Source organism: Entelurus aequoreus, linkage group LG18 (genome assembly GCF_033978785.1).
Source record: "Entelurus aequoreus isolate RoL-2023_Sb linkage group LG18, RoL_Eaeq_v1.1, whole genome shotgun sequence".
NCBI lineage: Eukaryota > Metazoa > Chordata > Actinopteri > Syngnathiformes > Syngnathidae > Entelurus > Entelurus aequoreus.
In genome coordinates this window covers 13,450,691-13,464,640 of record NC_084748.1, presented here as the reverse complement: position 1 = coordinate 13,464,640, position 13,950 = coordinate 13,450,691, and the positions used below count along the sequence as shown (strand labels likewise).

The window sequence follows — 13,950 nt, the reverse complement described above, 5'->3', positions numbered from 1 at the left end:
AGTATTTGGAAAGCATCGTTTTGTCCTACTAATGTCAGCGATCCGTGAACTCATCGTAGTTTGTAACTTTTTCCGATGCTGCCACAGAAAAGTTTTTTAACGTTTTATGCCACTCCTTCTTTGTCTCATTTTGTCCACCAAACGTTTTAAGCTGTGCGTGAATGCACAAAAGTGAGCTTTGTTGATTTCATTCAGGCATATTTGGTCAATCCATACTGCAAGTTATCTCACCCTCTGAGAAGCCTCCATTTTACTAAATGTTTTCCAACGTTGCAAAAATGTGTAGAATACAAAACAAAATACAACATTTCTGTCAACGGAGATTTGCGTCAGCCTTTGATAGTAGGCTAATATAGCTAATATAGACACTTACATTATGTGTTGCCTTCATTATAAGACTTATGTAAAGCTTTAAATTTTTTGCGGCTCCAGACCGATATTTTATATTTATTTTTGGTCCAATATGGCTCTTTCAACATTTTGGGTTGCCGACCCCTGAACTAAGGGTATCCAAAGTGAGGCCCGCGGCACATTTTAAAAATACTTGACAAAAACAAACATGAAAAAGCAAACAGGTGTAATGTAACAAGAAAATGATATAATATTGACACTAATATACACAAAGCTGACAGGCAAGCAGTTTTTTTGTGTCATTGCTCAAAAACTAAAAAATAAATACATAATTGACGGAGAATACGTTAATAATAATACAATGGAAAAATAATATATGTATAAATAAAATAATACATATATAAATAAATATAAATATGACTTATTTTTTCACACTTTTATGATGGGGCCTTTTGGATCACTGAGACATTTAAGTCAGATTCTTTTTTTGATAAATCAAAATCAGTATTGTTAATAATTATTTAATGTCAAATATTACATTTTTTAAAAGGTTTTGGGGAAAATTTGGCATATTTTGTGGTTTTGCAATATAATTTAAAAAGAGAGTGTAAAACTTAAAAAAAAAAACTTAATGGCAACAAATTAATCTGAAGTTGATCCATAAATATTTAAGTGTTGAAAGTAAATTTTTTTAAAAATATATTACTTTTTTTTAAAAGATTTTTATGAGTGGGGGACTTTCGGGTCCCCGAGACCTTTCATCAGATTTTTTTTGTTTAAACTGTCATTGTTCAAAAAATAAAAATGAATCAAAAGCCATGTTATGAATTATTCCATTCTGTAAATTATTTTGGGGACATTTTTGCATATGTTGTAGTTTTGCCATAAAAAAAAAATTAGTTTCTTTGAACAAAAGGGTATAAAACATTCAAAAAAGTAAATAAAACCGATGTCAACGGATTAATCTGAAGTTGATCTATGGATATCAGGATGTTAGAAGTATATAAAAAAAAATATATATATATATATTACTTATTTTAGATAGATTTTTTTAAACCGTCATTGTGGAAAAAAAATTATGAACTAAAAGCAATGTTATGATTTATTTCACATCAAATATTACATTTAGGAAAATATTTTAGTTATTAATGTTGCATATTTTGTGGTTTTGCCATTAAAAAAACAGGGGTTTCTTTGAACAAACGGGTATAAAACATACATTAAAAAACGTCAACTGATAGATCTGAAGATAAAGCGTTGAAAATAAAAAAAGTATTACAACATGATCTATTTTAACACTTTAATGACGGAGACCCATTTCGGTCACCAAAATTGAGGGGAGTCCAAAGGGTCACAAGGAAAGCATCAAAATGACCCCCGCATGTTTTCATTTTTCAGTGTGTGGCCCTTAGTGGAAAAACTTTGGACACCCTTGTATTAGAAACGTTACACATTTTCTATTTTCCTGATTGCAATATTTCAAATTCAACCTCCAGATCATTGAAGTTTGTTCAAAGGCGGACGATTCTAATGAACAAAATTGTGGACTTTTGAAGATACTTGCAACTTTCTGGCACTTCTCTTGTGCAAGAGGAAAAATGAAGTTCAGTTCATTTTTGCAACCTTTCCCTCAGTGGGAGTTAAATATTAATAGTTGAGTTGTTTACTGCTGGAGTGATCCTGACTGATTCCCAAGTCTTATCTCCCGTGAACCCAGGCTATTCCTGTCCTTGCGTAACTCCCAACCAATCCAAAACTTCTTCCTAAATGGCCGCGTGGAAGCAAAAAAAAAAAAAAAAGTGATGTTTACGCAGCAAAAAAAAGTTTTTCAGATGTGAACACTTTAATATCTAAAATGACACATGCAAGTCCAAGTGTGATGAGGAACATTCTGGTTTAATGCAGAAAAGTAACAACATGGCCGCTCACGCTCTTAAAGAAACCAGGCCCATGTTTTCCATCATCTCAAATGTTCTTTGCTGAGAAAGAAAGAAAGAAAGAAAAAAAACAAGGTAGAGGTTTGTGAAGGTGTGGAAAAGAAGTTTTGTACAAGGTAGACTACAGCTCAGCGTTCCTTATATACAAGTACTTTAGCTTGGAAGGTATGTACATCTTCAGAACAAAAACATGCCGACTGTGCGCCTCAACAAAGGTTTCATTTAAAAGGTGGATGAGCAATAGAAGCGATGACGGAGATGAGGACTGTGCTCTTTGTGCGGGGCTACAACTGAAGCGAGAAAAAGATCAGAACACCTAAAAAAAAGAAGAAAAAGAAACGCGTGGCTGCATCATCACTGCCGTCTCATTTTCACTTTGCGCGCCGAGCTCTCTCTGGGTTTGTTGTCGTCGTGCTCTCGCTTCCTGTGCTCGTCCGAGGTGACGCCGTGACGTCGCTGGCCCGCAGACGGCGGACGCCGGTTCTCCTCCTTGTCCATCTCCAGGACTCTGGGCCTGGAGGGGTGACAGACCAAGTGCGTTTCAACCAACGCCCGAGAGATAAGAGACCCTTTTGTGGCATACCTGTGAGCGGCGTCGGGGTCCGCTTTGCGATGAGAGCGCTTGGCTTTGAGGGGGGCGGCTCGCTCTGTGGGAGGGGAGCTCAAAGGGCTGTCAGAGTCAAGTCTGGGGGCGTCGGGTCTGGTCCTGGGAGAGGACAAATCAACAATCAGTTCAACTTACACAATTAGAAACAAGGTGCAGCTGGAATAAGGAATGCTGTCATCTACTGTATGTGTAGATGTGACTTTGGAGGACTAGCAGGACTGTGACAGTCGTGCAGGCTTCAGTTCAACTTCAACCGATACGTTTTTAGGACCGATACAGATCATTAGCAGCCAGGGTGGCCGATAACCGATATTTGGAGCCGATATTCATCTGCAGTAAAAGTTATTTAACCCTTGTGTAATGTTCATATTGTTGTTACTCAGCCAGCGTTTGTGGGTCTGATGGACCCATTGCATTTTGTGGCTTTTAATGCCTCACAATCAAACACTTTTATGTTAAAATACTGAACAGATGTTTACCTTATCCCAATAAACATCTTTATTGGGATACAATCAAACACTTTTATGTTAAAATACTGAACAGATGTTTACCATATCCTAATAAACATCTGTTCGGTATTTTAACATAAAAGTGTTTGATTGTGAGGCATTAAAAGCCACAAAATGCAAAATTTCTCTGCCAGTTTCTGCATCCCACAGGGATTCTTCTTTTGTGTTTCTGCACCTGCGGTTCCCACACAAGGTTGCAACATTGTTTGTCAAGACTGTCTGCTCTCATTTTCTCGCACATTTGACCCTCTGATGTTCTGTGTGCCTACACTCTGTCCTCCTCCTGTCTAGGCCTGCTGTGTGTGTGTGTGGTACACAGAACATCAATTTCCACACTTCTATTATCCCCGAGTCCAGTGGACCCGGACATCTTGCATGTATCGTATTTTTCGGAGTATAAGTCGCACCGGCCGAAAATGCATAATAAAGAAGGAAAAAAACATACAAGTCGCACTGGAGTATAAGTCGCATTTTTGGGGGAAATTTATTTGATAAAAGCCAACACCAAGAATAGACATTTGAAAGGCAATTTAAAATAAATAAAGAATAGTGAACAACAGGCTGAATAAGTGTACGTTATATGAGGCATAAATAACCAACTGAGAACGTGCCTGGTATGTTAACGTAGCATATTATGGTAAGAGTCATTCAAATAACTAACTATAACATATAGAACATGCTATACGTTTACCAAACAATCTGTCACTCCTAATCGCTAAATCCCATGAAATCTTATACGTCTAGTCTCTTACGTGAATGAGCTAAATAATATTTGATATTTTACACATAAGTCGCTCCTGAGTATAAGTCGCACCCCCTGCCAAACTATGAAAAAAAACTGACTTATACTCCGAAAAATACGGTAATAGAAATGTGTAGGGGGGGGTGTATGGTGTGTGGTCATTAAATATGTATTCTGATATGTTGTTCGCAGAAAATGAGCCAAAGTCAGCGAGTCTCAGTTTGAAAAATGAATTAATTGTATCATTTTTCTTTGAATAAAAAATGAAAACGAGTTCTACAGACCTGAACACCACACAAGGGTTAAGCATGAATAGTATACGTCAGTAAACAGGTGGCTATTAAGTTTTTTTTTTTAACATTATTTTTTAGGAAGTAGACATATTGTTTTATGCTACACTAATATTGTGGTCAATTTAGCAGCAAAAAACATCAAACACCTTTATTACATGTGTCTAAGAGGAGCATTAACATTTGATTTTCAAAATATATAACATCTCCTGTGGGTGAAAACATGGCATTTGTTTACATCCCAATTCCTCTCCTAACTACAGCCCGCCAGCATTTTATCCCCAATTTGGCCCGTGAGACGGCACAAGTCTAATAAGCCATTTGGCCTGGCAGTGTTTAGTTACAATACACAAATAGTTAGCGGCCATTTTGTCACCATCTAATGGGCAATGAAGTAATTCAAGTCAGTAGCCAATAATACAACATCAACGTGCACATAATTTTTTTTATAAGACCCAATCCAAACAACCTTCCCTAGTCATGGTGCAGGAAAAAAATCTGGCCAGCACAAAAATTCAACATGGTTACACACAACACAAACTGCTCTTTGAACTTTGTGGATATTATAGAAAAACATACAATCAGCATACAAATAATCAAACTACACCCATTTAAATCCATTACAAGGGATGATGGGAAAAACGCAAAACACTCTCTCCACATTTATCCATGTTTGGCGGATTTTAGCTGCTGGATATTTCTGATTGTTTACAAATCTTTTATGAGGTCGTCATGGAAGTAAACAAGTTAGAGGTAGAATTTTCACATACTCTTAATAACCAATTATAATAATTATATAGCCATGATATTATACTATACACATACATGTATGTATGTATGTATGTATATATATATATATATATATATATATATATATATATATATATATATATATATATATATATATATATATATATATATATATATATATATATATATATATATATATATATATATATATATATATATATATATATATATATATATATATATATATATATATATATATATTTATATATATATGTATATAAATGCCTATTATTATCTACCTCACTAAATATTTAATACTAAATAATGTGTATATATTGTACTTGCAGATGTAGTTCTGCCGGTTGTAAGAAAAAAAGAAAAAGACCAGTACTGTAAAACAAAAGCAGGCTAAAGAGTCACTGTATGTTTTGGTCATTCAATTTCTCTTTCATGAACAGGAATTGAAAAAAAAAAAAAAAAGACTTGTTTATTTGAATTTAATTTCGAAATACAAAAAGTAAAATTGAAAAACAAAGCGTTCTTTTTCACTGGTTGAAAAACAATAATTACAATGAAGAAAAAAATAGTTTTCTGCTATATTTCATAAAATAAAAAATCCCCAATCAGCAGCAACTAAAAAAATGATAGAAACTGATTTAAAAAAAATATTATGACACCAAAACCTGCGAGTCGAGCTGCAGCTAATGATTATTTGTGTTATTGAGTAATCTATCGATTACTTTGTTTGATTATTCGAGTAATTTGAAAAAACAAAACACGCTTTATAGTTTCAATGTTTATTTCAAGGGAAAATAGTTTAAATAATCAACTCTTTTCAGTTTGCCATAACCTTCATTCTTTTTTTCGACTAAATGCACATCATAAACATTTAAATTGCATTTTTAACACGTGTGCATTAATAAAACACAGCACGCCACTCACACACCACCTCATGTGGCCGTGTATTTAACATTCTGGGCATACCATGTGGTCCGGATTTCATACATTTTTTATTAGGTACATTTATGAAACAATTAAAGCAACAACAAAAATGTTAAAGCTTTTTGTGAAACAAACTAACAGATAAAAAGGCCCAATTAAAGATATAAAAGTGTTTTCATGTTGTATAGAAATCAGAGGATGTCAACATCAAGCTAGCAGGAAGATCTGGAAGGGAAGCAACAATCTGGTGTATTCATGCAGCAGCATAATACATATTAAAAAGTAATAATATACATTTTATGAGCATGTAGGGTCGTATATTTTCCCTTAAATTTATGTTTTTAACTTTTACACTTATTTGCCACCATTGTGTGTGATTTTTGTGTAATAGGTAAAATGTAATAAAATGAACTTTTATTAAATGCAAAAATGTCTTCCAATAAGTAGTGTCATACATCATTGGACAATTTTGACGAGTATTTTAAGTCAAAGCATAACATTTTAGTATGGTACATTAAGTGATTTAAAGTACAAAGTTCCTATGCAAGGTGCATTTTGGAAACACCAGATGTTGTGCACAGCACTTTTATTGTGAAGGCTGGAAATGTGCGATTGACAGCTGCTATGTTTCAGAAAGGTTGATGACACGATGCTGTTTTGACATTAAAAAATAAAATTAGTCTAAAGTTATGGCTGCCGTCCTGTTCGAACATTAACTTTACATGGATGGTTTCACCATGTGTTACACACACACACACATACACATATATATATATATATATATATATATATATATATATATATATATATATATATATATATATATATACATATATATATATATATATATATATATATATACATATACATATATATACATATACATATATATATACATATACATATATATATACATATATACATACATATATATATATATATATATGTATATATATATATATATATATATATATATATATATATATATATATATATATATATATATATATATATATATATATATATATATATATATATATATATATATATATATATATATATATATATATATATATATATATACACACACCACCACCTTAGACGCACTCAGCCTTTAGAGCACAGCTGTAACTTCCAGAAAATACTTCTTCTCAAGTTTCTCTATGTTTACCTTTTCACACTTTGCAATATTTTGTTACACTTTATTACAATTGTATTTACATTTGTTTACAGTGTTTCCCATGCATGTGTTGACATTTCCTTTCCTTTCTGCTTTGAGAGCTGAGGGGATTATAATCAGAGGAAGGTTACTTTTGAAATAAAAATGTTTACATTGAATTAGGGCTGTTAACGTTAACGCATGTGAATAATACAAATTATAGCATTATCTTATATGAAGGGAGATTAATTAAACACGCACATTGTTGCTTGGTCTGATCACAATGAGAAGTGGCTAATTTCGCTTCAAAACAAAACTTTACATAAAACTAAGACAATTGTTGGTATTGCAGCAACAAACATTCTTATCATCGACGCACATCAAGTTAAAAAATACCATCTTAAAGAAAAACATGTACTCAAGGATGAACGCTACATTGATAACAAAGAAAAGAGAACGCTAGGCGTCTATGTTGTCAACAAACGTATCACTGTTAAGTTAAACGGACAGCTACCGCATGCAGGACACCTAACATCTGTGAAGACCAAGTCCTGCAAGATGTCATTCATATCACCACAGCAGTCGTACAATACCTTGGAAAGGCACAATTAGAGCAAGGATAAACCAACTGTTTACTACACAAACAAGAGCACCAAGTTGCAACTATAGGCTGAACGTGAATTTATTTTGCTTACTGGAGAACATTTGACATCTGTAAGTAATCACAAAGAAAAGAGATTAGCATTGTCATCTGAATAGGTAAATAAGCTATTTTGTTTTAACAACTGGTTAAACTAAAGAAAAGTAAAATGTAATTTACACTATGTTAAGTTGTGTATGAGTGTGTTTACTACATTATCGATTAGTAACTGTACCTTGTTTGCAATATTACTGCAAACACTTGTAAAATGTGCAATTAATTCTTACTGTCACAAAGTGTTGAGCAAATCAATGACTTGCAGTTCAGTAAAACAATTAAAAAACGCTCCTGTATGACATTCTACATACAAAATTTGCAAGCAAATTACCTGTGTATAATCACAATTAATGACAGTTCAAGTGCGATTAATATGATTTAAAAAAATAATCACTTGACAGCCCTACATTTAATATATTTGTTATCTAGTCCTTATCTTCAATAGTTCATAAAAATCTAAATAATTAATATCTACCACTATAAAACACTTATATCTTGATATAGTTTCCAGCCATATTGCCCAGCACTAAGCATGTTTTTTTAAACTAGTCAGAGATTGTCTTGGAGTGTAACCCCTGTACAGCAAACACATGTATCTACTAGGGTTGTACAGTATACCGGTGTTAATATAGTACCGCGATACTAATTAATCATATTCGGTACTATACCGCCTCTAAAAAGCACCGTAGGAAGATACAATAGCTCACCGGCGCCACAATGTAAACAAACGCCATTGGTGGATATATACCTAACATCCACTGTAATGATACCAAGTACGTGGATATATACCTAACATCCACTGTAATGATACCAAGTACAGGAGAGTATCGAGTCAATACTACTATGATTACATCGATATTTTTAGCATCACAAAATCTTTTTTTTAATTTATATTATGTTTATAAATTTAGGAAATATGTCCCTGGACACATGAGGACTTTGAATATGACCAATGTATGATCCCAAATTTGTGTTATCATCCAAAACTAATGTAAAGTCATCCAAACAATAGAAGAATAAGTGATTATTACATTTTAACAGAAGTGTACATAGAACATGTTAAAAGAGAAAGTAAGCAGATATTAACAGTAAATGAACAAGAAGTTTAATAATTCATGTTCTACCACTTCTCCTTAATAATGTTGACAAAATAATAGAATGGAAAATGACACAATGTTACTGCATATGTCATCAGATAAATTAGGAGCCTTTTTTTGCTTACTACTAAAAGACAAATTGTCTTGTATGATCACTATTTTATTTAAGGACAAACTTGCAATAAGAAACATATGTTTAATGTACCCTAAGATTTTTTGTTAAAATAAAGCCAATAATGCAATTTTTTTTGGTCCCCTTTATTTAAAAAAGTATCAAAAAGTACCGAAAAGTGTTGAAATACATTTTGGTGCCGATACCACTATTCTAAATACAAAATTGCAAGCAAGTAACCCGTGATTAATCACAATTAATGACAGTTTGAGTGTGATTAATCTGATTTAAAAAAAAAAAATCACTTGTGAGCCCTATATTTAATATATTTTTTATCTATTCATTGTCTTCAATAGTTCATAAAAATATAAATAATTGATATCTACCACTATGAAACACTTATATCTTGATATAGTTTCCAGCCATATTGCCCAGCACTAAGCATGTTTGTCCCCCGCGACCCCAAAAGGGACAAGTGGTAGAAAATGGATGGATGGATAGTCAGAGATGGTCTTGAGAGTGTAACCCCTGTACAGCAAACACATGTATCTACTAGGGTTGTACAGTATACCGGTATTAGTATAGTACCGCGATAGGTGGGATGTGGTGGGGGGAGGGGGTTAGGCTAGGGTTGTAGTTGCCTGGAGGTGTTCTTTTAGTGAGGTTTTGAAAGAGGATAGAGATGCACAATCATATTCGGTACTATACCGCCTCTAAAAAGTACCTTAGGAAGATACAATAGCTCACCGGCGCCACAATGTAAACAAACGCCATTGGTGGATATATACCTAACATCCACTGTAATGATACCAAGTATGTGGATATATACCTAACATCCACTATAATGTTACCAAATACAGGAGAGTATAGAGTCGATACTACCATGATTACATCGATATTTTTAGCATCACAAAATCTTTTTTTTAATTTATATTATGTTTATAAACTCAGGAAATATGTCCCTGGACACATGAGGACTTTGAATATGACCAATGTATGATCCCAAATTTGTGGTATCATCCAAAAGTAATGTAAAGCATCCAAACAATAGAAGAAGAAGTGATTATTACATTAACAGAAGTGTATATAGAACATGTTTAAAGAGAAAGTAAGCAGATATTAACAGTAAATGAACAAGAAGTTTAATAATGCATGTTCTACCACTTGTCCTTAATAATTTTGACAAAATAGAATGGAAAATGACAGTATGTTACTGCATATGTCATCAGATAAATTAGGAGCTTTTTTTTGCTTACTTAATACTAAAAGACAAGTTGTCTTGTATGATCACTATTTTATTTAGGACAAGCTTGCAATAAGAAACATATGTTTAATGTACCCTAAGATTTTTTGTCAAAATAAAGCCAATAATTCTATTTTTTGTAGTGCCCTTTATTTAGAAAAGTATCGAAATACATTTTGGTACCGGTACCAAAATATTAGTATCGGGACAACACTAGTATCTACTGTACTCACTTCCTAAGGATGATGACCGCACGCCTCTCCTTGATGTCCTGGGGTCTGATACAGTGGGTGATGTCATCAGCAGCATAGCCACTGAGAAGGAGAAAGGGGACATTTGTGGTGGTCCTATTTAGACCGGGGAGGGAGTGAGGGGGGACTCACCTGAGGACCGTGACACTGCCTCTCCGCACCGGAAGCACAAAGACCGGCTCGGACACCCTGATGGGCTTGAACTGGAAGCGGCATCCGAAGCAGAGCGCGCTGTCGCTGAAGAAGGACACGGACACGATGGGCCGCGCGAAGATGTGCAGGGGGTCGACGTGCGACACGATGCAGCCCCCGGGCTGGTAGTCGTTGATGACCGCGCTGTTGACGAAGCCCTCCGGGACGACGCCGCTGGCCACCAGCCGCCGGATGACCAGCTCGTGCACCCAGCCGGGGATGTCGTCCACCTCGCCTTTGCGGTACAGCCGCTCCTGGCCCGGCCCGCGCTTCTCCAGCTGGGCGCCGTACGTGTAGCCCTCGCCGAAGAAGTACTTGTTGCGCAGCGGCGCCCGGTCCACGGTGTGATCCCGGTACTGTCCGGCCTCCCCATTGGCCACCACCTGGTCGATCTTCTCCTCGATGAGGCTGCACTCCTCCGGCGTGAAGATGTTCTTCTGCAGGATGCTGCTCTTCACCCGCTGGGCTTCCAGCTCCCGGAGGTCGGCGCTGTCGTCGCTGCGCTCGCACTCGTCGTCGTCGGACTCGCGGTGCCGGCGCTTCCGCCCGCTCCCGTTACTCGTCTCGTGCTCGTCTTTGTGCGGCGGCATCGACCTCAGCTTTTCCCGCAGGTCGGCGTAGCCGCTGGCGGCCATGTCTGCCCTAAAAAGACGCCGCTTGTGAGGTGGAACTCCAAAGTTAGCTGGCGGGTGTCATGTGTCAGCGCTGCATTGGAAGCGGGGGCCCACTGGGCCGGGGTTGCTAGGAGCGGGCACGACGTCAAAAAAGTCCCGAATAGTGTGGATGTGGCCGCTAGCTGTTAGCTAACATTAGCTAGCGAGCTAACGTTAGCCGGGTAAATAGAGCCAGGTAGATTCTGCCGGTGCCTCGCCACGGGGTTTTTAAATGTAGGCCCTCGGGAGAACAGTCAATATATTGCTGGAGCGGAAAAAAAAAAAAGCCAAAGTTAAACTTCGTTTCTTGGACGTAGTTAGCTTAGCTTAGCTTAGCTTAGCCAAACTAGCCTGGCTTGGTCGCTCCGTCGCCACCTGGAAATGCTGCGAAAGCGCACCGCCACATCTCACAAGTCGGCCGCGAAAATCCCCCCAAAACAACTGCGTAGTTTCCACCCGGAGGAATCCAGAGAAAACCTTGTCATTCCTCACAAAAAAGCTCCAGCAAATGACCACTTTAGTAGATCCGACATGTAAGATGGGGGGGAGGGGGGGGGGGAGAAAAAAACGCTGGAAATAAACTCGTGTCGCCTGCGAGTGGTCTGCGCATGCTCAGTAGTGAACTGTGCCGCCCTCTTGGGGCGGTAACGTCACGTGACACCCGGGTCAAGTCCATTTTGGGAGGATTGCCTTCTAATTCTGACATAACATGGTATTTTACAATTAATTATATGAGGAAATCAACCAAACCAAACATGAAAGTGTTAGGAATGAATTACTCAACTTCTTTTTTTCTTTTAGAACGTGATTTTGTTATCAAACTGTTTTATACAGTTTATGTATCCATCCATCTTCTTCCGCTTATCCGATTTCGGGTCGCGGGGGCAGCAGCCTAAGCAGGGAAGCCCAGACTTCCCTCTCCCCAGCCACTTCTGGGGGATCCCGAGGCGTTCCCAGGCCAGCCGGGTGAGATACTCTTCCCAACGTGTCCTGGGTCTTCCCCGTGGCCTCCCACCGGTCGGACGTGCCCGAAACACCTCCCTAGGGAGGCGTTCGGGTGGCATCCTGACCAGATGCCCGAACCACCTCATCTGGCTCCTGTCCATGTGGAGGAGCAGCGGCTTTACTTTGAGCTCCCCCCGGATGACAGAGCTTCTCACCCTATCTCTAAGGCGGAGGAAACTCATTTGGGCCGCTTGTACCCGTGATCTTGTCCTTTCGGTCATGACCCTTCTTCACCACAACGGATCGATACAGCGCCCGCATTACTGAGGACGCCGCACCGATCCGCCTGTCGATCTCACGATCCACTCTTCCCTCACTTGTGAACAAGACTCCGAGGTACTTGAACTCCTCCACTTGGGGCAAGATCTCCTCCCCAACCCGGAGATGGCACTCCACCCTTTTCCGGGCGAGAACCATGGACTCGGACTTGGAGGTGCTGATTCCCATCCCAGTCGCTTCACACTCGGCTGCGAACCGATCCAGTGAGAGCTGAAGATCCTGGCCAGATGAAGCCATCAGGACCACATCATCTGCAAATAGCAGAGACCTAATCCTGCTGCCACCAAACCGGATCCCCTCAACGCCATGACTGCGCCTAGAAATTCTGTCCATAAAAGTTATGATCAGAATCGGTGACGAAGGGCAGTCTTGGCGGAGTCCAACCCTCACTGGAAACGGGTCCGACTTACTGCCGGCAATGCGGACCAAGCTCTGACACTGATCATACAGGGAGCGGACCGCCACAATAAGACAGTCCGTTACCCCATACTCTCTGAGCACTCCCTACAGGACTTCCCGGGGTACACGGTCGAATGCCTTCTCCAAGTCCACAAAACACATGTAGACTGGTTGGGTAAACTCCCATGCACCCTCAAGGACCCTGCTGAGAGTATAGAGCTGGTCCACAGTTCTACGAGCAGGACGAAAACCACACTGTTCCTCCTGAATCTGAGGTTCGACTATCCGGCGTAGCCTCCTCTCCAGTACACCTGAATAGACCTTACCGGGAAGGCAGTTTATGTATTTTATCAAAATTGACACTTCATATTTATATCTTCACCTCATTGCTCGTTTATCCTGCACTACCATTAGCTAATGCAATGAAATTGCGTTCTTATCTGTACTGCAAAGTTCAAATTTGAATGACAATAAAAGGAAGTCTAAGTCTAAGTCTATATTATGTGTTCAATTGATTGACTGAAACTTTTATTAGTAGATTGCACAGCACAGTACATATTCCGTACAATTGACCACTAAATGGTAACACCAGAATAAGTTTTTCAACTTGTTTAAGTCGGGGTCCACTTAAATTGATTCATGATACAGATATATACTATCATCATAATACAGTCATCACACAAGATAATCATCAGAGTATATACATTGAATTATTTACATTATTTACAATCCAAG

At 37.8% G+C, this 13,950-nt stretch overlaps 1 protein-coding gene across 1 annotated transcript; it reads right to left on the bottom strand.

Moving 5' to 3' along the window:
• Positions 1-2,226: 2,226 nt before the first annotated feature.
• alkbh5 (alkB homolog 5, RNA demethylase) lies at positions 2,227-12,097 on the bottom strand. Its single transcript, XM_062026543.1, has 4 exons — positions 10,820-12,097; positions 10,670-10,750; positions 2,872-2,994; positions 2,227-2,802 (listed from the first exon to the last, which is right to left on the bottom strand). The coding sequence occupies exons 1-4, from the start codon at positions 11,512-11,514 to the stop codon at positions 2,643-2,645; spliced, it is 1,059 nt and encodes a 352-aa protein (XP_061882527.1). The 5' UTR covers positions 11,515-12,097; the 3' UTR covers positions 2,227-2,642.
• Between the last annotated feature and the right edge of the window lie 1,853 nt (positions 12,098-13,950).